We start from the raw sequence: 27,782 nt of genomic DNA on the forward strand, positions 1-27,782 counted from the left end.
CCTAGTGATTACTAGAGCATAGACAACATAGGTTAGGCTCTCCCTGTCTAGATATGGACACAGCTGGGCCACCAGCCAAAACTGATATAGGGCCCCCTGCACAATTGACGCTACTTGAGCCTCAAGTGACAGCAAGAGATCCAGTAGTACCCCCCAAGCTGTGCACCTGGTCCTTCAAAGGGACTGCAACCCCATCAGTAACAGGCATCCTCCCATCCATGCAGTCTAGGGAACTACTGACTAACAGTGCCTCAGTCTTATCTGGATTTATCTTCAGTTCACCAGCTCTCATCTAGTTCATTACTGAAGCAAGACAACCCCACTCAGTGGTTTCATGTAGATGTTAAACAGTATAGGGGATAAAATCGATCCCTCAAGGACCCCACACTGAAGGCCCCACGAAACCGAAAAGCACCACCCAAGCATCACCCTCTGGAAACACCCATCCAAGTAAGGCCAGAACCACTGCAATTTGGTGCCACCCACCCCTAACTCATCAACAACCGCTCCAGAAGGAAACCATGGATGATGGCATCAAAGCCACTGAGAGGTTGAGGAGAATTAACAAGGACATATTTTCCCTGTCTCTCTCCTGACAGTGCAGTACTACCTGAGAGAACATTGGGATAAAGCCAAATATCATTAAACTGTAGGCACCATCTACAGGCTTTGGCACCATCTACAGCTTCACCAATATATGTTAAGGAATTTATGAAAGAAACAATGGGTAGGAGGGAAAGTAACTTATTTAGATATTGCAACTTGTTTAGAAGTAAGCATCTCCTTATCATGAAACATTAGAAATAAGCTTCAAGAAATGGGTTGTGGTTTCTTTGTCCTCTGGCCCCTCAGCAGGTTACCTCCAGAGGCTTTGGAATAGATTCTTTCCCCCTGGAGGACCAGAACCTGTGGATTCGATCCAATATACACATCCAGTTAAAAATACATGTGCCAAAACTCTTAGGCAATATGACCTTCATTAATGGCCAACAGATTTTTCAATCAATATTTAGTAAAAGGAGGCAGTTTCAGCAAAAATGTATTCAGTGTTAATTAACTTGGAACTTCTTTACCAAAAAGCTTCAGAATACCCGTGAAAAGGATTAGAGGACAATGATTACTAATGAAGATGGGTGGTGTACATTGGTTCTTTTACACTGGCAGTTTATCATTCTTATTTCACACTGCTCTTTAGCAAGGCAGACTAAAAACAAAATTTAAACGATTTTGATTAATTGATCAATCAAACAAACAGAAGCACTTGCTACAATGAACAAGAAATTCTAATATAATGTATATGTAATACAAACAGATCAGAAGCAATTCTCAGTGAGATCAACTTGTCCCTCAATTAACTAGGTACAAGGAAGCAATTACTCTGAAGTGGCTGGGTTCATACTTTGGCCAAGCCACACAGGGGACCTAGTTGCTCAGGGATAAGCAGCCAGAAGCACAAAACAAGCTCTAGATACAAATATTCAGTAAGAAGCTGGTGTGTCAGACAATCCACATGATCCCAACACTTGCCTCAAAACTGTGGTCAGTTGTGGTTTGAAGCTTTACATCATCTGATGCAAATAAAGAAAACCAGAAATTCTAGAATACCACATTGAAACCAAGTCAGCCTCATAAATCCTTTCAATAAGTGCAGTTTCTAGGCTACCTCAACCTTCATTAGAATATTTAGCTACTCCAACATTGATTAGCCAACATATTATAAATGTACAAGGACAGCTTTGTCACATAATCAAAAGGTACACTTGTAGTCTTCCAAAGAATGAATTAGTGTCCTATTACTATTGCAGAAGTTACCATACCTGCTGCTCCTACCCATCTTCCAGTAACAACACAACTACGTACGTCCATCAAGAGTTGCAAATCTAATTATGTAATTGCACCATGTTTTCCATTAAAGCACCTCAACAACTATATGTGGACTCCCAGAAGTTGTCAGACTCCAACTCTAATCAGCACCACTCAGCGTGGTCAATGGTGAGGGATAATGGGAGTTGTTGCCCACCAACAGAAGGCAAAGGTTCACCATCCCTGCTACAGGTCTTTTTTGACAGGCTAAAAGATAGTAATATAAGCAAGGCTTCTATAACAGGTCACTGAAAGAATCAGGGGCCATGGAAATCAGTTATGTATGCCATATATCACCTGCTAAGCATAAAGGATGTGCTTTGGGGAGAGTTGAACTGGTCTTGGAAAACACATACTTCATGCTGCAAATTTCCTGAGCAAAAACACGCCACTTTCAGACCTCAGTCTGAAGAGAAGTTTTCGCTGGCAGGAGGCCGAAGGTTTCCTCACATGTGTAGTGAATACATCATAGTCCAGGACTGTCCTGTATTCTGTTTTGCAACCCAACAGACCTCTTAACATACCATTAAAGGAAATAGTCCAAAAAATGACAGTGTTGTAAAGGGGGAGAATGAAGGACGTCAATTGTCAGGCATAATACATTGTGAGTGAAATTGTAACTGTACAAGAGAAGCTTCTATGTTACCAAGTAGACTAGCTTTGCAACTAGTACCAAGAAAGGATTTCCATCAGGTAGCATTGAAGGAGCTTTTGTAATCTGGAAGGAGACACATTCCCTGCCACCCTGCCCAAACAAAACAGGCCTTCAAATCCACCACAAAATTGTTAACAGAATTTTGTGTTTGCAGACAGGTTAGTAATTATTATTTATGGCATGGCAACATTTGCTGGCATATTGGCAATGATTCAATTAAGTCATAATGAACGAGTGTACCAATGACTGCTCTGCACATGTGAACACTATCTCCTTCTGGCTTTCCAAATACCGCAAATGTTAAGGGCATTATGTATTTTAGCTGAATCTTCGTCTTGTTGGGATATTGACGTTCCATGTTAAACTGGTTTTTTTTTTTTACAGTTTTATGTGAAGCAGGATAAAGTCAAAATTGGCTAACACCTAGCTCAGTCTCAACGAACAGTCTGCACTGTCTAAAATTGCCAAATTGTTCAGATGCTCTTAAAGCAATTTAAGCATATATTTTAATTTGGCTCCTTGCTATCTTTTCTTACATCTCACCAGAACAAGACTGAGTAGGTCTTTTAGGAGGAGAGGATAGCGTAAGCATAAATGCAGCTGTAGAACAACACTAATTAAACCTGTACTAGGCTTGCAGCATTCTAGTTAATAGACAGTGCCGGTCTTACACTCCCTGCTGAATTAACAAATGGTTCTCCACCCACTTCTCTCATCTGTCTGCAGCACATCCCTTCCCTTTCCTGTTGCATCAGGAAACTGCAAATTGAGACGGTTCTGCACGGTGCAGCTAAATTTACCACACTGCAATGCAAGCATCTAACTTATCCTTCCCCTATGGCAATGGCTTCAACCTCTTCTTTGAATTTAGTCAAGCACAAAACCCCAGGCAAATTTCCTTAAGGAGAAAACATTCGTTATTTGGGAGAGACAAAAATTCATTTGGAAATACATTCTTTTGTTTTGAGATTTTTTCTCTGGAGAATCTACATAAAGTGAAAACAGCTGCTTGAGAGAGCAAGACAGAGGCCTCCTATACATGAAAACTTTATTGACTGTTGTTAGCTATGGCTGTATTTCACACTGTGCTACACATCCTTGCTTCTTAGATATATTGGGATTTGCTTCATACAAGAGCAGTCTATTTATCCACGTAGCTCAGTATTATTGTGATTGAAAATAGTTTGCCAGGGTCTTAGGCAGGGATTTTGCCCATCATCTGCTACCTAGAAATACCAGGTATTGAGCCTGGGACTTTCCACATAGCAGAGGCTTGACAACCATATGTCAGGAGTGCTCTGGTGGTGTTTCCTGCTTGGCAGGGGGCTGGACTCGATGGCCCTTGTGGTCTCTTCCAACTCTATGATTCTATTCTATGTTCTACATGCAGTGCATGAGATCTCCTACCAAGCTAGGACCATGCACAACTAATTACCGTATTTTTCACTCCATAAGACAAACTTTTTTCCTCCTAAAAAGTAAGGGGAAATGTCTGTGCGTCTTATGAAGTGAATGCCGCGGAGGAAGCATGGACGGGAAGCCATGGCAAGTTGACTTGTATGAAGTTCTACACATTTCTAGCAGCCTCAGTTACTGCTCTGTTGTCACCAGTTACAATCTTCTTTGCCATGGAACTGCATATACCATCCATAAAGATATACCACCAGCACAGATGTAGGATTCCTTGGTAACTGGGGAAAGGAGAGGGGAGGAAGAACAAGAAGGCATGCTGTATTTTCTAAGAAGTATATAGCTCTTAATCTCCATATTTTTAAAATCTTGGGAGTTTCAAATAATGGCATGCCAAACAAACAGAAAAATGGCCAGCTTTTGTCATCCAACTCCAGCTAGAACAGTAATACTAAGCAGCAGGTTTTGCTAACATGCTTCTAAGACAGGTACAAGGGTGATTTAGGCTGCAATCCTAAACTTCCTTGTCTAGAAGTAAGTGCTACAGAACTCAGCAGGATTCAGTTCCGTCCATTAGTAGTCACAGTGTTGCAATGTACATTAGGTCACCTTGCCTGGATTTAAGATATCGACTTCAAACCACTAAAAATGAATGCCAACATTATTCCATTTTCTCCTCCCAGTGCACTTTCAAACGCCTGTCCTAAAAAATGCAAGGAGAGGGCACTTTGTGATATATGTATTTCACTGCTATGTTTGGCAAGCCTATGGAAGCTGGTCAGCCAAATTTATGGTTTGCTAGTAAAACAATCTTTCTAAGTACATTTGCACACATGTTAAGATTCATGCCTTATAAAGTGTGAATAAAGTAGTGTCAGAAATAGTCTACAGTAAAGATGTTTTGACAGACGCTCATAGAGGAAAACAAATGTGAGCATCTCCTGAACAGAGTGACAATTTACAATATACCTGAAGAACTGGAAGAATTTCAAGCAAGGGAGCTACTAACTCAATGTATTAAAAATGGGTAGAAAAGCAAACAGTGACTGAAAAAAGGACCAAGACAGGACCACCACCATAACTTACTGCAAGTGTGCACACTTTAGACCAATGGTAGTTGTCCTATCAAGGACAGAGAGCTCTTTTGTCACATCCAGCTGTTCAAAAGAAAGAGGAATTTATTGAATCTTTTAACGTATTTTATGTTGTTGCCAGAAATGTATGTCATGGGCATGAAGACCAACTGTGATCCACATGCACCATGCTTAAATGTTACAGGTGGGGTGGGGTCACTTGTTGTGTGTTTGGTGGGATTTCATGCCAAGTTTAATATGTTCATCAACCATGACAACGTGTGTGACTAATTGGTCAAGACTCCTTGTTATGCTTTATCAATATACATCAGTATACTAAAAACGTGCAACACATTTTTCCACTAATCAGAAATAAGTGAAGAATAAGTGGAGCGAAATCAGTACACCCAGATAAAAGTATTTTCAAAATGTAACGTTTTGCTGCAATTATACTAGAGATATGATATGAGAGGCTGGTGAAATTATATTATCAACCATAAGACAAACCAGTACATGGCGGAAAATAAAGCAATTCAAGTATGTCTACAGCTTAGTAGCAGAGTGCAGCAATATTCCCCTACCCACTGTGGCTAGCAACTGATATTCAGATGCATACTACCCCCAAAACTGGAGATAATTTAGCCATCCTGAGTAGGGCCACTGAAAGCCTCGTCCTCCATTAATTTGTTTAATTTCCTTTTAAAAGCATCTCAGAAAGCGGTCATCCCCCCATCTCATGGAAGTGCATTCCATAGCTATAAACTTTGCACTGTGTGAGAAACTACTTTCCTTTTGTTTCTCTGGAATTCATTGACTGATCCCTAAATTCTAGTGAAATGAGAGGAAGAGAAACACATCTCTCTATCCACTTTCCCCCACATCATGATTTTATACTTCTGCCTAATACGTCACTGAATATAAAAGGAAAAAGAAAGTAGGGTATAGATCCTTCTACCACATAAAAAAGAAATGTCTGATATATCAGATACATTTCCATCTTGACATTTTCCTTTGGCACAGTTCTGTTTCTGACTTTTGACTGAAGTCTTTTGCCAGTAACCCACTGCCAGTTAGACTAGACAATAATGGGATAGATGGACAAAACAGCCTGACTTGATTTAAGGCAACTTCATTCAGTTAAGATTTAGAACAATAATATGTTTAGATCTGTTCCTTAGAATGCAGAGGAGTGCCACATTCTAAATTACCTACATCGGAATTCAGGATAGAGCATTAGAACTGCAAGAAGTACAATATCTGTGAGTTACTTCATGTACATATGCAGAAACACATGCGTATGCAACTATTGCAAGCCATAAGAAACATTATTCTGTACCTAGAACTACTCTGTGTGCAGAAAATTGATATCTGAAGTATCTTTTACTCCACAAATCCCATTTTTAATAGGATTATTCCTGAGTAAATTAATTGTGGACTGATGCCCAAATGTTAATCCAGAAGGCATTTGTATACACATGCTTTTCCAAATGCAACTATAAAAATCTAAATATATTAAGAGTTTTTAGGATCAAAGTGTGCTGGTGGGGGTGCTTTTTAGTTTCCTGCAAATTACTAAGCTAAAATGCATCACCAAGCTTTTTCCTCTCCCTTGTATAAGGCTTTGCCTTTCAAATCTCTATACCATCACTATCTACCCGCATTAGAAAAAAATACAAAAATTGAAGAAGGAATTTTACAACGGCAAACAGATATGATGCTTTGATGCTATACTTTAAAATCAAAATGTTGAGAATCAAACACTGTACATTTTAAACTTGGATCACCATATAGCTTTTTTCTTTTTACTACTTCTAAGCAAAAGAAAAAAGACAAAAAAAGACAGGTTTTAGCCAAATTTAAAATTCATAATACAAATCCTATTGCGAACAGACCTGGGATCAAGAGTTTTGTGTGTCAGCCACTAAACAAGGCCAAGCACTGAATCAGTGTTAAATTCCTCACATGCAGCTACGCCCAGTTAATCTGCTTGAAAGCAGCAAACTATGTAAATCTACTTATGCTAGTGAGATAAACATTACAGTCATCAAAAATGTAACAACATGCAACAAGAATGACTGTTACTTGGCAAAAGTGGATGTTGGGGAGGGGAGCTAAACACCTCACAAAACAGGTTGTCTTACAACCAACTCATTTTCAAGCAGTACTCACTGGCAACACACACACACACACACACACACACACACACACCAACTTGCTCCCCTAGTCAAGCTTCTCCACCAGCACTGCAGAGGCACAAACTGCATACAGAACTTCAACAGCAAACCATGCTTTCCTAAGGAAAGCTTAAATCAGTTTTTGCTTTCACATCTGCAATTGAAATGCATTTGAGAAGCCGCTCTCTTGTCTCACACTAAGATTCACAAGAAACAAAATTCCAGGCTAAATTTGCATCACCTGTGAAAACACCCCAATTCTCTATTCATATAGCAATACCCAGGAGTCTCAAAGAAATGTCTCTGATTTATACAAAGCAAAGAGGAAAAACCAGACTGCATAAACAGGTTTCTGAAACGGTTAAGACAAAAAACGTATTTGGTAAAAGAGTTAAAATTTGATAGTGCTCCAAGGTAGCCTCTTTGTTGGTAAAATGCCCTTTCAATTTTAAATATTGTCTAAAGTAAAGCATCAATAACTTTTAAAGACATCACTGCTCTTGCTTGGAAGATTATGATTTGTATCTGGATATTCTAGAAAAAGAACATGTGCACATTTCAACTGTGTTCCATTAGTCTGTATTACCTAGCCACAGTTTCCAAAGTAATTCTGACCTGAGCAAAAGAGGACTTCAGCATGCTCCATTCTGACCATGATGCAGGAAAATCCTGTTTAAACAGATGACTTCAGAGATCAGTTTTCACTGTTCACCATAACAGTAGAATACAGGAAAAGATTAGGCACCACCTATCTCTTTCTGACCTGAAAAAAGAGCGAGCTAGCTGACTGGCTCCTATGACTAATGTAGACGAGAAGCAGAAAGCAGTATAGCAGGTCTTTACTCAAAGTACTGTAATTATATATTCTTCTGTAACGTGAACAGGTTATTTGAGCAGCAATACACTCATGCGCATATGGAAGACACATGAACATTTTTTCAACATTTTGAAATTAATGCACAATTTCTTTCTACAAAAGTTGTCAAGAAAGTGTCTTCCCTTTGCCTTATGCATTGTCCCAAGGTTATCCAGGCTCTAGGACCTAGGACAGTCCATCCTTCTCTACCTCTTCAGTGGGAGTAAGCCCTGAAAGGGACTTCATTTTGAGTAACAGATAGGTAGCCGTGTTGGTCTGCCATAGTCAAAATAAAAAATTCCTTCCAGTAGCACCTTAAAGACCAACTAAGTTAGTTCTTGGTATGAGCTTTTGTGTGCATGCACACTTCTTCAGATACCCATTTCGAGTAGACATGTATGGGACTATCCTGTGACATATACTAAGAGTGCCTCAATGATAGTTCAGAAGATTTTGGAACCCAGACTTTATTATCTTGCAGAACGATATCATAATAACATAAGCACTTTTTTTTAAACTCTATTATTTTGTCTGATCAACAACAAAAACATATGTGTTCTTATGATATATCCTTCATGAAAAGGCACATTTATGCTCTATTATGACTTATAGTTATTTAAAAAGGGATATAATGTGACAATAATGTACTGAATTTTATTGGATTTTTCTAACTGAATGAAAAAACTGGGAAACATACTGGAGCGGTGTGTGTGTGTGTGTGTGTGTGTGTGTGGAACCTGTGCTGAAAAGCTTAACATGGGTCATTAAATTTTCTATTTTAAAATATTAGGATAATTTTAGGGTGAAATAAGAATATCTGCACATTAAAAACCAGACAACCACTTTTTTATCACCTAGATTCATAAAGACATCTGCAAAAATGACATCATGAAAAGCACTTTTGAGTGACGAGGAGCCACAGTTGTCCCCAATTAAAATCAATAGGAGCTTATGCAGGCAAGAATGCAGGCACACTCAGCCTTCCCTGTGTGGGAAGTGTTTCACCAAAGAATGGCTTGACACCAATAAAAGGAATCTTTGGTACCCAGGGTCTTAGGACCACATAATGACCACACATTCGTTTTTTCCGCTCCCCATTGAAAAAGAAGTCTGTTTGTTTTTCTGATTCAGTCAGCCCTTTTAGCTCTTTGAATTCAAGGAGTGCACTGTGAAAAGAAGAGCATCTTATCAGTGTGTTCCAGACCAGCAGGCCGACTCACATCCGCATGCAAAACATACACCCCTTCCAAGTGAAAGGCTTGCCCTCTGCACTCCCCACTCCACCCCGCCTTTCATCACCAACAGCCCATGTGCCACTGACAAATCAATGAACACACAAGACTCCAAAAAGTGCCTGGCTTAATTAACTAGGTTTTCAGACTCCAACACTCCCTAAGTATTTGTTTACATAGTATTTGCAGACTGAATAATGCTATCCTTTACTGTACCATCCACACGGTAATAGTTCTCTATTAAAAAGTGAGAGGATACCAGCTAACCAAAAGTATCCACTAACTATGCTAACTAATGAAATTTACCGGCACTTACAAATTAAGGCTTTAAAACTTGGTAAAACATGAAACAAAATAAGATAGAGTTTTCATCGTTCAAAGTACTTTATGAAATTCACAACATCCTCAAAAACTATTGCTGAGGTGGCTTTAAAAATTAAATCAGTACTCCATGAAATCCTTGGCAGAAGTATATATTGTACAGTAACTATTCTCTGCCTACAATAAAGCCAAAGACAGGCCAATTCTATTTTATTTATTTATTTTATTCATTAAATTTATGTGTCACTCTTCATTGTAAGTTATCAGGGCGGTTCGCAGAATAAAATACAGGACAAAAACCTGTAAATAAGTAAAATGAAACAGCAAAACAATACCCCCCCTGCCTGTAAAGTTACAATAATTAACTTATTTAACCACTTACATTGGTGTAATCTCACTGAAGTCATCACAGACACTGATTCACTTCCTTTAAGCTACTGAGAACAGGCCCAACTCCCCACTTCAAGAAAACCATGAGTTCTTATTTTCTAACCCAATTTCTTCCTGATCACCTCTAAAAGAGGATTCACAAACACGCACACACACAATACATGCATACCCAAACAAAGAAACACCCAACAGCAAAAGAACTTTGTGGAAGGCAGCAAAGTAAAAAATGAATGAACCACAACTGCTTCATAATGAACAACGTAGCGCTCAGAAGATTGTTGAAGGAGGCATTTCCAACTGCCATCTTATTTTTAAAAGCAGGTTATTGGTGCAACAACCATTGTACAAACTCTGCCTACTACGATGTCCTTTTTCGGCATAATTAAATCAGCATGTCAGACTGAGGCAGATTCATCCTATTTATTAGAATCCAATTTTCCTACAGTCTGAGACAGGATGGAGAAGGAAGTGGGCGGGAAACAAATCCATAAGAATTTTGCATCTAGTTACCCCTTAACACGTTTTAAACATTATTTCTTAAGATTAAATAATGGCAATGGGAGTAATTACACATGTTTTCTACCTTACATATCATCATCATTATTATTATACTAAAAGGGTGTCTCATCCCAAATGTATTTTGTTGTGTTTTTTTTTTACCTGGTGGGATATTTCCCACAAGTACGGGCCATCAAGACCCGCGACCGCACTATTTTGGGGGGTGGCTTTTTATTTTAATTTAAGGATATAAGTGGAGTCGCTTCGCGTTAAGGGTTTCCCACTCCTACTTGGCTGTTTCAGTAAAAACGGAAACGGTCGGTATCAAAGTTTCGATTTCCAAATCATGTTGTCGCAGGCTCTAGAAAGCCAAAAGGAAAAAAAGAAAGAGGGGTGGGGGAGCCAAAGAGGGGGAAAACCCCCCTCACTTGTTGCTCGGAGCCTGATAGGGAGTTCCCCCTGGGCTGCAGTGGTTGTACCACCTAGGAAAGTTGCCCAATCTGGCACCTCCTGCTCAACCCAATTACGACGAGGCAAAAGATGTCCTTTCTTAAATCTCCAGGGGTGGGGTGGGAAGGAGAGAGAAGGTTAAAGAGGATCGCACGTGACATAAACTTAAAAGAGACACAGACTTCTTGTCTATAGCCCCCCCTCCCCCCGGGCAGTGGGGGTGGGGTGGCCCGAAGACGCTTCCTCCGCAGACTGCTCAAGAGCAAGCCCCGACGCCTCCAAGTCCCCACCCCTCTTCCCTTCCCCGAGACCTCCTCCGCCTCTCCCCCTGCCATACCCACCCACAAATATTATAACGCGATTCCCCACCCCCCCACCCCCGTTTACCTGCTTTCTATAAGGAGCCCTGCCGCCGCCCGCAGAGTTACTGCTGCTGCTGCTGTTGGGGAAAATCATCGCCCAGCCAAACAGCGAGCCTCCCCTCCGCCCGGGAAGCAACTTTGGAGGCAACTTGGCGGGCGCGCGATTCAGGGAGGCGGCCGCGGGGAAGTGCCTCTCCCTCGCCGGCTGCTGGGACTGGGCTCCTCTTCTCCCGCCGCTGGCTGGCTCGACGCCTCTGCCGCCGCCTCCACCCTCTTCTCCCTTGGCTGAGTCTCTCATGCAACGCTGCTGCTGCTGCTGCGCGTCCTCCTTCTCCTCTCCCGGGATCCCAGGCGGCTGCAAAGCCAGGCTGAACGCAGACAATCAGCCCAGCCTGCCAGCCATAAAAGTCACTTCATTGATCGATCTACTACGATCCGCGGCGGCGACTTCTGCACCTACTATCGGCCTCAACCACCGCCCAGAGAGGGAGAGAGAAACACACACACACAGAGGCTGAGAGCGCGCAACCGAAGAGGAGGGAGGAGGTGGGGGGGAAGGAACAGCCCAGTGCAGGCACCGCGCCGCCTCCACGCCTCCAAGCTGCAGCGGCGACAGTGAAGTCTTGGGCACTCGGCGCCGCTTGCCTTTGTCCCCCGAGGGGCGGGCTGCTCCCCCGAGCGCGCGGGGTTCTACGCCGGCAGGAGGCGTCGGCCGCTCCCTTCCCCCCTGCCCGTCCCGCCGAATGGTTGGTTCTGCCTCCTGCATACCGCGCATTCCTCGGGGCAGCCAGTCAGTCGGCGCGCTCCGCCGCCCCTCGCCTCTTTGCGCGCACCAGCGGCAGCGGCGCTGCTCTCTACGCGCCGGCCCAAGAGCTCTCCGGTGGCGGGCGGGGGAGAAGGGATCGAGCGAGTGTGTGGGAAGGGGAACCCAGAGACCCCCCTGCCGACACCTTCGTCTACCTTGGAGAACAAAGAACCCCAAATTTGGCCAAAGGACTCGCGCTCTTCCACGCTGTAAATCTCATGGGGAAAGCGCGAAATGTCTGCGGGTCTGTTTGAGAGGGAAACGAGAGAAACTGCCAAGGGAGTGCACCCTCCCAGGCCTCTGGCGTTGCGTTTGCGCCGACGAGCCCCGTAGTGGGCGCGGAAAACCGCGCACCATTTTAGTTTCTGTGTTCAAGGAGAGGCCCAGTTGTCTCTCATACGGTGGCCGACTCCAGCTTCTTGCAGATGGCTTGGAAAGGGCCCAGCCTTCACGAAGGCGCAGCCAGGAGGCTTCACGTCTTCCCAAACACTTTAGGTCACAGGGAGAAAGCTACTTTTACCAACAGGCTCAGAAGCCAGAGAATTAATTCGCGCTCCACTCACTGCAGAGTTTGGCACGAACTTTTCGATTCGTGCCACATCAAGGGACGAAACTAAAACGCGCCTCTCTCCACCCCACCTCCCTACCCCGCTGTCCCCGGGGAGACTGCAAGCTACCCTAGTGGCAGAGGAAAGAATGTGCGTGCGTAAAAACTTGACAGAGGACTCCAAAGCTTGTGCCAAAGCCTTGTGATCTCCAGTAATATGATCCCCGACACAGGCGCGTACAGAGATTGTGAAACTGCTATTAAAGCGCCAAACCCCGCTCTTCAAGTAAATGCGTTCTTATTAACTAAGAGATCAACTTTTTAAAATGACCTAATTTTCGTATACGGAGCGGCCCGCCCAATAGCAGTCAGGCGGCCAACAACAGTCAGCCCAATAAAACGACGAATATCTGTAAAGTAGACGCACTGGTTTTTATGTCCCCTTAAGTTGCTTTGCTGTGGATTTGATTTGTTGAATGAACAACGAAAATGAGAGATATTCTGGAATCTTAATTTGGGAGCAGGAAGCTTAAAAATCTACTTGTATCTTCCCTCTAAAAGTAACTCCCAACAAAAAACAACAACAGTAGTATGGGGTTGTACGTTCGTAATGGCTACAAAATTGGCTGATTAGACTACAGACAACCACAAACGTGAATAAGATTCTGCAGAGTAAGAGGACCACAGGTTGCAACCTTGTTTCTTTTCTTTTCTCTGGGGCACTGATTGACTATGGCTGCAAAGTCTAGACTTAAATGTTACACAGGAACATTACTTTGTTTCAACATGGTAACCCTGCGGCCAAAAAGTCTTTCTAGCATGGGAATGTAGGAGGAAACAAGCCAGTTTTTAAAAGCATGTTGGCTTTACAAGAATAAAAACTGCATTTTTACCACCTGGCCCTATACGTGTTTACTTGGATGTAAGACACTGTGTTAAATGGTACTCGCTCCACATTTTAAGTGTGCACAAGCGTACCACGCTGGTACTTAGATGAGCTGCCCAATTTATGCCCATCTTGGGTAGGGGGGAACCTAGGTTTTCTTCATTCACCACTACCCCATATATTGCACAACTGAGCAATTATGGAAACTCCAGGTTTTGACAACTTGGGAACTGTCCACTCATTTGCCAGTTACCGTGAACAATGAAGAGTCACAAGCACTGGCTCCCGTTTAACTTGCTATCTGTGCAACTGAAAACATACCACAACTAAACAGCAAATAAATGAAGAACTCCTAAATATGGAATTTACACTTCTGTTCTAAAATTAAACTTGACCTTTGAATGATAATGTAGCGCATCATCTGCTTGCTTCTAAACAATGACTATATGCCCCTATGGGAAAGGTCTCCACACCTTAATTTTATTATAGTATCACATACAGATGACCTGAGCCGATAGATGCATTTCCAGTGAGACAGAAAAGGGAACAGAGTTTTGCTGCACAGCCCCACGCAGTGTTGCATCATGACATGGTTTCTTCTACTATACAGTGGACGCTCGGGTTGCGAACGTGATCCGTGCAGGATGCACGTTCGCAACCTGCAGTGTTCACAACCTGCAGTGGCGCATCTGCGCACAAATGGGTTGCGATTCGGTGCGCATGCGCAAAGTGCGATTTAGCGCTTCTTTGCATGTGCGGCTGCCAAAACCCGGAAGTAACCCGTTTCGGTACTTCCGGGTTTTGGCGGGTGTGTAACCCAAAGAAACGCAACCTGAAGCGGCTGTAACCCGAGGTATGACTGTACTGGCAAGTCAAGCAATGCTGACACATTAGCACGGCACTTAGCCTTAGTTTTATACACCTTTTTTCTCATCACTGAAATAAGGGAAAGAGAAAGATGGGATGAGGCCACAGTGAGGAATTCCTCATAAAGAGTGAACCTGCATAATATCTAAAAGTAATTTGGAACATTAGGGTAACCTTTACTAATCTAATATTTGGTAGGATGATGTTACAAGAAGATTTAAATTGAAAGTGGTGTTTGGTTCCTAATCCCACATGCTGCCAGCACTCTTACCTCATTTTGTAAATTGCATAGCTCTAGGCTTGAAGTGTGTGATTTTTATTATTATTAAAAAAAAGCTTTCTAAGATTATTAATTGTGGCTTATTTACAGTATTTACAATTTGTGACCTGACACTAGTTCAATGATTCTTGGTTACTGTGAATTGTGATACATTGTTTTTCATGAATTGTTTGTATTCTGTGTTGAATCACTTACAGTGGTACCTCGGGTTAAGTACTTAATTCATTCCGGAGGTCTGTTCTTAACCTGAAACTGTTCTTAACCTGAAGCGCCACATTAGTTAATGGGGCCTCCTGCTGCTGCCGCACCGCTAAAGCACGATTTTTGCTCTCATCCTGAAGCAAAGTTCTTAACCAGAGGTACTATTTCTGGGTTAGCGGAGTCTGTAACCTGAAGCGTATGTAAGCCGAGGTACCACTGTATAATTGTTATTTAGCACTGAATTATTTTGTTGTATGTTACCTTAGTATGATGTGAATCAGAGGCAGTATATACATAGTAGAAATGAATACAAAAAAGTAAAGAAACACATTTTGCTGCTTTTTGCTATTCCTATGAGTACAGCTTAGAATTTGGAAAAATGCAGCTACAGCTCATGGTTTGTTGCAAGCAAGACAAATCATTTTATCTCCACACCATTAAAAATGATGCCTGCAGATCAAGTTCTGTTAAAAGTCTAGGACACTTCTTCAGACTATTTGGCAACTAATCTTTCACTGAAAGCCAACACTCCACTAGCCAACCATTGGCCTAGACATGCTGCAGAGCCTTATACCTACTGAACAAGTTGGTTCAACAACTTGGAATAATTTCTTTCTTTCATTTATTTGGGTTATACACTGCCCTTCTTCCATAGAGGAAAGAGAAATATGGGTTCCAAGATATTAAATATCAATATGTGATACTGAAGAAGGCAATCTTTTAGGTCCTTGGGTTCTAAGTCTTTTAGGGCTTTGTATGCTAGTATTGGGCCCAGTAACTCATTGGCAGCTTTCATGGTCGGTGGTACATGGCCTTATCAGACTGCCCCTCTTACCAACCTAGCAGTCACATTCTGCATGAGCTGCAGCCTCCAGACCACCTTCAAGGGGAGTCCCACACAGAGTGCACTGCAGTAGTCCAAGTGGGAGATCATGAGAACATGGGCAGCTAAGGCCAAGCAGTCTTGATCCAGGAACAGCTGTAGCTGCCAAACCAGTCTAAGCTGGGCATAAACATTCCTAGCTACAGAAGCCATTATAACTCTAGTGAGAAAACTGGAACCCAGGAATAGTCCTGTATTATGTAATAAATAGAACAACTGCTCCATTGCTTGACATGCTACCAATTCTGCAGGCATATCTGTGGTGCAAATTAAGCTACACATCTGCACTGCAGACTCAGCCATCATGGTTTATTTAAAATTGCAGCTCTTTGAATTGCTATTGACCTCGAAAGTGCCACTCCCAGGCTTCTTTGGGGTTCACATGCTAGTGAAAATATATGCTCACATTATTTCCAAACTGATTGAAATTTGTAGTGCAGCAGGTGTGTGTCACTTATGCTTCATACTCAGACATTCTGTTCCATGTTCTACATACATCTTCATTCGTATTTGTAATACAAAGGTTTTGCCTTTTTTTTAAGCTGCAAAATTTTTTTCTATGCTTCCTCATCAGCAAGAATTGTTCTTATTTTAATTCACAAAGAAATTCTTCCTTGATATCAACAATATTGCACTTGTTTGGCAGATGTTAGTAATCAGGTAAAGAGTTGACAACTGTGACCAGTTTCCTCTGTTCTTATTTACACCTGTCAAATGCCTTTCTCTTTCTCCCCCGCCAGCCTGACAATATTTCTGTGTTCAAGGTCTCTCAAGTAGACCAATCACCCCGGAATAGTTCCATAATATGGGTGTGATGTGTGGCAGTTTTAAAGGTGAGTAGAAGTGTTGTTTCCATTTGTAATGAAAAGTCTCACATTCCATTCCACTCACAAACCGTGCTACTTCCTCTTTGATAGTGTAACTAGTCCGGAACTACCCCCTACTAGCAGTGCCAGATTTATGTATTGGCTAAGTAGGCTGAAGCCTAGGGCTTCTAAATCTAGGGGGCCTCGCCAGCCCTCCCGCTCCCAAGCAGGCAGTCTCCCCTCTCCCAAAATTGCAAACCCAAGACTTCATGCGAGGGTAGGGCAACTCAGGCCTCTAAATCTAGGGGGGCTCACCAGCCTGCCCGCTCCCCAGTGCCGCAGTCTCCCCCTCCCAAAATCGTAAACCCAAGACTTCATGCAAGGGCAGGGCAACTCAGGCCCAGCAACTATGGGCTAGACTCAGGGCTAGCCAGTGGGGCCCAATTTGAAGCAGTGGGGTGCAACTTTATTTTTTTTGTAGGGCCCCAGTTGACAGCCAAAGTCTGCAAAATCTTATAGATATAAATAAAATCCATGTAGATTGCCTTGGTGCAGGAGTGGCCCATGGGGCCCAATTGCTCTAATTGCCTTAAGGTCAGCCCTGATGAGACTGTGCAGGGATTGGACTGACACGCCCTGCACCTTCCAGGTCCCTGGTGTCACCATTCAGAGTACAGACTCAATGATTTGTTATGGAAATAAAGGGGGGCACTTATTGGAGATCAGTTTTCTCACCTCTCCCCCCCCAAACCCTGAGACAATGAGCCCAACCAACCTTTTATTCATAGTCACATAAGCACTACACTACAGCATGGCCATAAACATGTACGTTCAACCGCTGAAATATACAACCAATATGTAGCAATGGAGATTTATGTTACTGCTTTATGAATGAACACTGTGTTTTATGAATGGACTCTGTATTTTGTGAATTACCTAAGAGCCACCAATAGGGAGCTCTAGAATCTGACAGCTAACCAATTGGGTACTACCAAACAGTGATCCCTATTGCTGAAAGCTGAAAGCAGGTAACCAGCAGGGAATGCTTCAGCTCAGACTTTGCACTGTTGACTGAACACCCCCTGCTGTGCAGATAATCGAGAAAGTTTGTAAATTGTATCCCTTCTGGAATCCTGGCCAAGTCTATTACGCTGGTGTAAACCCTGGTGCACCAGAAGCACAGAATAGCAGCAAATAAAATCTGCTCATATGTCAGCAACTGATAAGACTTGTCAACCAGTTCTTCCAAAGTCTTCCTAAATTATAAAGCTCCAAAATACAGGCCAAAAGAGAGCAGGTCTAGGAAGAGTGAGGCATACCTTGGGCACCACCAGTGAAAAGGCCCTGCTCTGTGTAACTCCTGCCTTGTCATTTGATAGAGTGCCCACTTGCCCTCCTTCTTTACATGGAATGCCTCTATTGGAGTCTCCAGGTCCAGTACAAAGACCATAAGAAGGGAGAGCAGGGACCTTGAAGTTCCCAACAGCTGTTAATCAAGCAAGCAAGCAAGCACACAGGTCACCTTTGTCACAGTCAGGATGCCTATGTTCTGGCCAGGCCAGCACCCAGTCTTGTTTTTATACAACCTTGTTTGTCCGCAGTAAACAAAATTATATTATCAACATATACAAGCAGAAAAGTTGTTTTCCTTCATTTGCAAGGAATCATATAAAACAAAGTGGCACTAATAAAGAAAAGTTCCAGGGTGGCAACAGAAAGCAAACTAAAAATGCTTTTGCAGTTCATCAAAACTATCCAGCAATATCAAATTATAGGAAAACTGGCTCTATTAACAGTAGGTTAATTGGTTTGGCAATTAACAGCTGGTTAATTGGTTTGGCAATTTCCATGCACGTGATGTGTGATGCTACTTATTTCCTCCAAGAGTTAATAATAATTCATCACAGGCAGCTACAGGAGAGCTATGAGATTCAGGTGAGGGTCAGATGCCTTGTCAATCCCAGCAGGTATATAAGAGGATGACCCGCCTGCGGCTTGCCTACCATTCTCCTAAAGAGGAGAAGCCTAGCATGGAAGACTTGTGTATAGTACGCAGATCTGAAAGGGCCACAAAAGGTATGCTGAAGAGTTTGCTAAAACAGTCATAGGAGATACAGCTGTTGTTAGTAACTCAGAGAAGGTTTGGGAACCTTCAAGCTTCCGAGAGGTCCAGAGTTTAGCCTCAGAGGATGCTGAGTCATGGTTAAATGCCATGAAAGCTGAACTTGATTCCTTCTGTTAAAGGGCCAGCCTGTAAACAATACGACTAATCACCTTTAAAGACAGCTGACAACAAGATTTCACAAATGTGTGCTCAAATGAATTCTACCAAAGTTGCTTCTCTAAACATAAGAATACATGGCTTAGAGATCAGCCTGTCATATACAGCTACTGCAGCAAAGCAATCCCATTATGTGGATTTTGCCTGTATTTATTATTCATTTGGCAACACTATGGTACATGATGACATTTTGCTCTATTGTAAAGTGAAAGCGTAGTTGAGCTGTTCTTACTACAGAAAGTTTATCATCATCATCAAACCTTTTATTGGCATCACATAGAGGCAAAAAAGTCTAACGTTACATCTCTAGGTCTCCAGGAAGATCAGACATCTGCAATGTGTTTCTGCGACAAAAAACCAAATAAAGATATTTAGCCACTAACTTGGTGAGCTCCTGATCATTCCCCAGTAATAGAAAATGTATGACCTCCAACTCTGGTTTCCATTTGGGGATGCAGAGTGGATCTATAAACTGCTGGCGGAGATCAGCATATAGTTTACATTTAAGAACCATATGAGTAAGAGTTTCCAGCAGGTGGTCTTCACATGGGCAAATTCTTTCTCCTTCCACCATTCCCAAGAACCTACCCCAAAGGAGGTTTGATGGGTTTGAATTAAACCTGGCCAGCAAAAATGCCCTTCTTTCTTGGGGGAAAGCAGAAATTCAAGATAATTATAATTAGTTTCATATGTCCAAGAAAGTTGAAAGTAAAGAGGGCAGAAAGTTTATAAACCTTAATGTCCTAACCTGATCTGATCTCAGCAAATGCCTGTTTCCAGTGTCACATTTGCTGAAATAGTGGAACTAAGATTGTCCTTAGTGGAGCACTTGCGAAGACAATCAATTGGCAACCACTAGCTTTCAGTTTTGGATCCCATCTTGGGTAGGGAGAGCACTGCAGGGAAAGGTTTACAGTAAGTGTTTTACTCTCAGTTCTCTGTAAACGTTTTACACACTCAGAATTACAAGAGAAACATGGGATTGGGATCCCAGTGCTTACCTTGTATAATGCCTAATGTAGACTAAGCTTTCAGACAGCCCCCCCCAAAAAAAAAAATTGTGAAGAAAGGGATGCGTGATATGAACATTGATGCTTGATAATAGCTGGCAAGAAGTATGAGTAAAAACTAATTTTGAGATTCTTTGTGTAAAGACCATCACTGAAGGGATAAAACTTGAAATGAAAAAAACAAACAAACCTAACTTATTGATACAGATCTGTTACTCTCTGTGATTGTAATTTGTATCACCATTATGCAAATTTAAAAATTGCATGATTGTGCACAAAAACTACAAGTTGTGTTAAAAACAGTGGTTCTATCAATATTAATTAATGGTACTTTTTATAGTAGCAATAATGTTTCCAGATGGCTCCTAAAACCAATAAAACGTTCACTATCTGAAAGCAAAGACACTCCAGAGGGCAGCTGCATAATGCTATTGGAACAAAAACATAGGGGCATTTTTCTGCAACTGTATTTGGCTCTCCAACTTTGGATTTTAGCATTGTTCCAGTCCATGAAATGTTTTTCAACTACTGTATTCAGTGTTCAGTTTTATTAGAATGAGTTTATTTAGTTTTTGTGTTTTATTTATACATGTAAACAATCCTTGCTCTGAACAAGACAGTGCAACAATGTTTAAAATAAAGAAACAAATAACAAAAGGCAACAAAGGAAATACTTCAATAGGCTTGCACCCATTCGGTTTTGTTATAATTTGACGCATCATCATGGATACACATCTATCATTAACATTGCATTAATTATAGACTAATCATAATAATCTTCTATTAATATCCAGAGAGGTGACAAAAATTTACCTGACAGACTCTCAGGGTAGGTATTTAACAAAATAAATATGTATTGAGTGTTTTATTTCAATAGAGGTGTAAGTACTTTTAACAAACAATTATTCTTGCTGAGTATTCTCTTTTCAAGGTTTTTAAATGTACTCTCATACTGCTTTGAGATAGAGTGGCACCTCTGGTTATGAACTTAATTCATTCCGGAGATCTGTTCTTAACCTGAGGTACCACTTTAGCTAATGGGGCCTCCCGCTGCCACTGTGCCGCCGGCACGTGATTTCTGTTCTCATCCTGACGTAAAGTTCTTAACCCGAGGTACTACTTCTGGGTTAGCAGAGTATGTAACCTGAAATGTTTGTAATCTGAGGTGTTTGTAACCCAGGGTACCACTGTACTCTGGTTGCATCCAGATGTAACATCAAATCATGGTTTGGCATTATGTCTAAACTTTGCCAACTTACAAGCCATGTATTGCAAGGTGCTGTTTAGGCCCGGTCCTTCTATTAGGCAGAATGAGTCAAGCTGCCTTAGGCAACAGATTTTGGGTATCATGAAACAGCAACAAAATGCTATTTAATTTTATTTCTTATTGCATTTTTATTACTAGGGAAGAGTGCATGGGTTTTTTTTTCTGGTCCCAAAATAATTTGGTGAGCCTTGAGTTTTCTACAGCTTGCTTTGATAGAAGGGTTGGGAACCATTTGCTGCTCTGTGTCACGGAAGGCAGGGAGGGAAGGGGGAAAGTATAGTGTCATACCTGGGGCTATTGTACTGAGATATGAAACCATGGTTTCAAGCTAGTTTGCACACCATTGGGTCTAAGTCCAATGGTTAGAAAGATCTAGCCCTTTAAGCCACATCTGTGAGGCTGCCAACTATAGTTGCTGCCCTGACATCAGACAGGTGAAGAAGACCCATGATTACAGTGTGCCAAGATAGGCTGTGAATCTGCAGGATGCAAAACTCTCCCATTCCTCTGGCATGCCTACAGAATGGGTGACAAATTACATTTGCCTTGGTATAGTCTTCTCCCTTCCATGGAGTCTATGAAGACACATTATTATTAAGGGCGGTGAGGGAATCAGTTCACGCAAATCCTTTCTACCCTGCTGGGAGAAGCCTTGAAGGGCTTGGCTATGGTGGACTCTCTACCTTCGGTTCTCCCTTTATCACTCCCTTTCGGTTGCTAACTGTAGTTGCTGTTATGCCTGAATTCACAAGCTAGTTAGTGTGACTGCTCCACCACAATAGGCTGCTGCACCATAGTTATAGAAAACTGAGTTATGAGCAGTTGGAAGACTTATGCAGTCAAGTAGCTTTAAACCATGGTTTGCCTGCTGTGAGTTGTATCCGATGAAGTTGTCCCATTTGGGCAAGGAGTTCAATTTGTGCAGCAGATCTTCCACTCTTCCTCTCATTTCCCACCCAAAATCTGTGCCCCTCCAGCCCCCCAGAACAGATTTGCAGGATGTGGGGGGGGGGAAGAGAATGGAGGTTCCACTGCACAAGTTGAAGTGCTTGTACGAATAGGACCATTTCATTGGATACAATATTGTATGCCTAGAACAGGCATAGGCAAACTCGGCCCTCTGGATGTTTTGGGACTACAATTCCCATCATCCCTAGCTAAGAGGACCAGGGACCAGGGATGATGGGAGTTGTAGTCCCAAAACATCTGGAGGGCAGAGTTCGCCTATGCCTGGCCTTGAAACTCAAACCGTAGAGTGGTTTGGGTTGCCAAACCATAGGTTTGGCATTTCCCCCCTGCACTGAGCCACTGTTGCTTTTAAGGTAGAGAGATTAACAAAATTGGAACATCTATTCCTATTATTATCCAGGTAAAGCTTGGGTTAAGATAAGTTGAATGAGTAAGGATTGAATCAGAATTCTCGTTTTACTTTCTATAAGTAGATGACGATAATATCTACTTCTTATACAGTTTATTCCAAGCAGCTACATCTCGCTGCTGTAGATTGTACTACAGAGGGAACAGAATGCATAAGAATCATGTTGTATCATGTTTTATAAAGTTAAAGTGAAAAATAATTTTGAATCCAAGAAATGCCAGCTTGTTCAATGAATAGAGAATAATCTACTTGTGGTTTTCAAGACCCTTAAGAAACAATTCCAATGAGCAGATAGGAAAAAGAAGCTTCCTTAAGTCTCACAACTATTTTTTTGGTCCTGCTGTTGTGCCTTTAATAATAAAAAGCAGTCATATACATAGAGTGGAATTCAATATTGTGCTATGTTGAATGCGCTGTCTACACAAGCATATCAGTTGGCCAGACAGAACAAGCAGGGGGAGGAGAGGGGGAAAGGCTTGTTGTGCAGGTGGAAGCCCTTCCGCTGATGGAGTTCGTTAGGTGAATCCTGCCCAAAGAAACTGAAGTGAAATTTCTATGAACTGTGGATACTTTATGTGGGTCAGGCTGGTGTTATAAGGTGCAAGAGTGGGGCCAGTGAGCAAGGATCAGGATGAGTCTTTTTCGATTTTATGGTGAGGCAGAGGTTTACACTGGCTGTCACTAGAGGTGATATTATGAGTGGCACCATCAACACCCTGCTTTCAGAAGGGAGTCTTCAGAGCATCCTAATCCCTCCATTGCAATGGATTAAGAAGGCTCTGCTGGCCCTAATCTTTCTGAGTTTATTGTTTAAGAGAAAAGCAAAACTTGAAGAATTGTTACTTGAGGAACACAAAACTGCTTTCTCATGTTCTGTAAACCTCAGTTCCAGAATCATAAAGGTAAAGGTAAAGGTACCCCTGCCTGAGCGGGCCAGTCTTGACAGACTCTGGGGTTTGTGCGCCCATCTCACATCTATTGGCCGGGGGCCAGCGCTGTCCGAAGACACTTCCGGGTCACGTGGCCAGCGTGACAAAGCTGCATCTGGCGAGCCAGCGCAGCACACGGAACGCCGTTTACCTTCCCGCTGGTAAGCGGTACCTATTTATCTACTTGCACCCGGGGGTGCTTTCGAACTGCTAGGTTGGCAGGCGCTGGGACCGAACGGCGGGAGCGCACCCCGCCGCAGGGATTCGAACTGCCGACCTTTCGATCGGCAAGCCCTAGGCGCTGAGGCTTTAACCCACAGCGCCACCCGCGTCCCTGCAGAATCATATATGGGCTTAATTCAATTGCATTTAATGCCTCTTAGATAGATAGATAGATAGATAGATAAATTTATTGTCATTGTCCGTATATACACAGTATACACAACAACGAAAATCAAACACCCACCCAAAGACCGGGTTCACACATACATCTGCACGCATCTCCGACACTCCCATCCCATTCAGACACAATCCATAAAACACAACACAATCCAGAACATAGCATGACCCACTAAAGGCACAACATAACCTAAAACCTATCTCATTCCTTCCTACTCCCTGCTTGCTAAACCTTGCAACTGGCCCTGAGATCATTATTTAGTGCAATCAGAGCTCTTGGATAGAAACTATTCAGAAGGCGTGTGGTTCGTGTTTTCATCGTCCTATATCTTCTGCCCGAGGGCAATAGTTCAAAGAAGTTGTGAGCAGGGTGGGTGGGATCTCTCAGAATATTATGTGACTTCTTCAAGATGCGAGATGTGAAGATCTCATCCAGGGTTGGTAGTCGGAGCCCAATAACATTCTGGGCAATTTTAATTGTTCTCTGTAAAGCTTTTTTATCCGTTTCAGAGCTGCTCCCATACCACGATAATATACTATAGGTCAAGACACTCTCGATGGTACTATGATAATAGGACAGAAGTAGGTGCTGGGATAGATTCAGTCCCCTGAGCATTCTCAGGAAATACAACCTCCCCTGCACCTTCCTCACAACCATATTAACATTTGCAGTCCATGAGAGGTCCTCCGAGATATAAATGCCCAGGTATTTAAAACTACCAACCCTCTCCACTTCCTCGCCATTTATGTGCAATGGTAAAAATACACTTTTCTTTCTCCTAAAGTCAATTATGAGTTCTTTGGTTTTTTTGGTGTTAAGCATAAGATTATTTTCTTTACACCATTGAATTAACCCCTGTACTTCTTTCCTATAGGCAGTCTCATCGTTCTCACTGATGAGCCCCACCACTGTTGTATCATCCGCAAATTTGATGATTGTGTTGGACTTATACAGTGGGGTGCAATCAAATGTGTACAGGGAGTAGAGAAAGGGACTTAGCACACATCCCTGAGGGGCTCCTGTGCTTAATACTAGAGTAGAAGAATAGTAAGGTCCCATTCTCACTGTCTGCGGCCTATCAGTCAGGAAATTCCTTACCCACAGACAGATCTTCTGATGTATACCCAAGTTGGTCATTTTAAGAAATAACCTGTCTGGCAGAATTGTATTAAAGGCAGAACTGTAGTCCACAAACAACAGCCTTGCGTAGGTTCCCTGTCGTTCTAGATGACTCAATACAGTATGGACGGCGATGGAAATGGCATCATCAGTAGATCTGTTTTTTCTGTATGCAAACTGGAACGGGTCTAAAGTGGATGGAAGACCAGCCTTAATATAATCTAGCACCAATCTCTCAAAACATTTCATAACGACAGATGTTAAGGCTATTGGTCTATAGTCATTGAGAGATACCACCACTGACTGCTTGGGGACTGGCACTATAATCAATGTCTTCAGGCAGGTAGGGACAAAACCCTGCAACAGGGATAGGTTAAAAATGTCCGTAAATACGCCGGCTAATTCTGCAGCGCAGTCCCTAATAACCCGTCCCATGATTCCATCCGGTCCAGCTGCCTTCCTAATGTTAATGCTCCGAAAGGCACGTTGTACGTCACAGGTCTGTAATAAAAGTGGTTGTCTATCAGTAGTAGTTTCTGATGATGTGCTGGTGTGTGGTAAGTGTGTTTATTATTTTCAGCTTCTGGTATATTTCATAAATTTACAATATAAATAATATGGACTAGTTTTGAGCAAATTCAGTAGTTTTTATCCCCCCCCCCACAACACGGTGGATCTTAAAGGGCACTGAGTACTGATGCAACTTTCCAGACATCAATAACTGTTGCTTTACAACCCTGTTTGTTGCAGTTCTATTCAAACCTCAGCAAAATAAATGGAGGCTGCATTGCAGCAGTGGAATATGAATTGCCCCCTATATCTGTCAAGGATTAAAGCACATTCTAAAGAGCATATTAATAAAACAATGGTGATAGAGGAGCCATTAAGCAACAGGCTAGATTATAAATTATTTTTCTGTGTAGATGTTCCTTTTCTATGAGTCCTGGGGAGTAAGCAGTATTTTTACACCTGTTTCACTTTTCAGCAAGACCAGTTCCATAGTCATTTTTTAATTCTTTTAATTTATTTACTTATCAAAAGGTATATATCACTTGTATGCAACAAAAACTCAAAGCAGTGTACCATGAAAACTATCAATACCAAATACCGGTAAATGTTAATCCTTAGTTATTTCTTTTATATTTCTTGCAAAAAAGCACTAAATCCTTTTATGTTACAGCTAGTAAATGTATTAGTTTTACAATGCAATCCTAATACTGATAATTAAGTCTCATTGGGACCAGTGGGGCTTACTCCCTTGAGTTTAGTCCCACCCACAACTGAACCATTTCAGGCAATCCACCAGCATGTCTTTACTGGTTCATCATATCTGTCCCCACATTTCCTGCAAGCATATTTTTAATGGCGCATCCATTCTTCCGCTAGCATAGTGGAGCTTCCAGCAAATGCTATAGGTTCTCCACCAGCAGATATTCATTATAGGATTATGCCTTAAATCTGTAAACTATTATTGCAAACTACTTACTTATGACAGATGGACTACTTAAAAAAAACCAACCCACCATGCACACCACAAAAATCAAGCTGAAATCTGTAGCTGGCTGGAGATGCAGCATGGTTTTTTAATACAGTGCCAGAGCAATCCTATGCATGTTTACCCCACTGGATTCAGTTAGGCTTACTCCTTAGTGAACATGCTTAGGATTGGAGCTTGAGTTTGGAATGTTGGTGTTTCAATGCCTTCATTGAATACACCAAAAAACAACTTGTTTTTAAAAGGGTTTTTTATTTAAAAAAGTGCATGTCTAGGTGTAGATTGAAGGAAAATGGGAAGCATATTTAAAACGTATGAATCCTTAGCTCTAAAAATGGTGACATTAAGTATTTCCACAGTGAACTGTTTATAAGAAATTACCTCAGCAGGGTGCACGTGTTCATTTTCATAATCAGGCTCCCCTACTCTACAGTATTATACTGTATTCCAAAGAAGTTTGCATACTAAGTTGAATTTCACTCTTTCCAGGAAATGATTTTAGTCCAGATTGAATACAGCTGTAAAAGGGTTTGTCATTGTCAATAAATATAGGCCGAAAATGTTTCACAAGCAGCCGATGCTTGCTTCTGTGAAACATACACACACCAGCACGTGTACTAACAGAGAAAAGAAGAATATATTTCTAAAAGAACCGTAGAACCCCATTCTTCTGAGGGCTGCAGAAAATTCATTACATTTCCAAACAAATAATAGAAATACCATAAAAGGTTTTTTAAAAATGTTTTGCACCTTCTTCTCTCATGTTGTTTTCTAACTCCAAAGAGATCCAAAATAATAGGAAGATATATGCTGTTGTTGGCATCCATCTGTCTTGAGAGACAATGGAGTGCACCTCTGGGGGTGAAGTCAAGCTGCTGCATCACCAGCACTGCAGTGGAGCAAGCCTGGGCAGTGTGTATGGCGGTCCTGAGCTGCCTAGATGACAAGACCCCCCCTCTTGACCTCACTCAGAGAGCAGAGCAATGTTTGGCAGCAGCTTGGCTGCAGGAGTTGCCGGAAAGAAGCGTACAAGGTGCCATCCAACTGTCTTATGGACTCCACTCTGGATTTGTGTAGGGTTTACTCCTTAGCCTTTTCTTCTCCCAATGATATCCCACAAGGCAGTGGAGGTTTAGAACCACAGTTTTCCTTCTCCTAGATGGGCAAGCTTCCCAAGTTGAGCCCCATCTGCCCCACACTTCCCACTACGGTATGTGCAGAAACCACCTTCTTGACCGTTGGACCCACTATTGGTCTTGTTTGCTCAACCAGCCAGAGACCCATCAGCTACCCCCACCTGGTTTAGCCGGCCAGATATAGATATTGATATAGTTTATATAGATA

General features: G+C 42.1%; 1 protein-coding gene across 5 annotated transcripts in view; it reads right to left on the reverse strand.

The window, feature by feature from the left end:
- RBMS1 (RNA binding motif single stranded interacting protein 1) overlaps window positions 1-27,782 on the reverse strand; it is a 117,348-nt gene that overhangs the window by 61,723 nt on the left and 27,843 nt on the right. For 2 of the 5 annotated variants that reach the window (XM_082199039.1, XM_082199038.1), the window contains exon 1: window positions 11,310-11,960. The exons of 2 other annotated variants lie outside the window; for them this stretch is intronic. In XM_082199039.1, coding sequence (XP_082055165.1) covers window positions 11,310-11,582 — 273 coding nt within the window. In that variant the 5' untranslated portion in view covers window positions 11,583-11,960. Of the gene's footprint in view, window positions 1-7,790; window positions 7,830-11,309; window positions 11,961-27,782 lie in introns of those variants that run through there. One more of the 5 variants, XM_082199041.1, reaches the window with a different exon arrangement.

Source organism: Podarcis vaucheri, assembly GCF_965113315.1.
Source record: "Podarcis vaucheri genome assembly, chromosome: 1".
Classification (NCBI taxonomy): Eukaryota; Metazoa; Chordata; class Lepidosauria; order Squamata; family Lacertidae; genus Podarcis; species Podarcis vaucheri.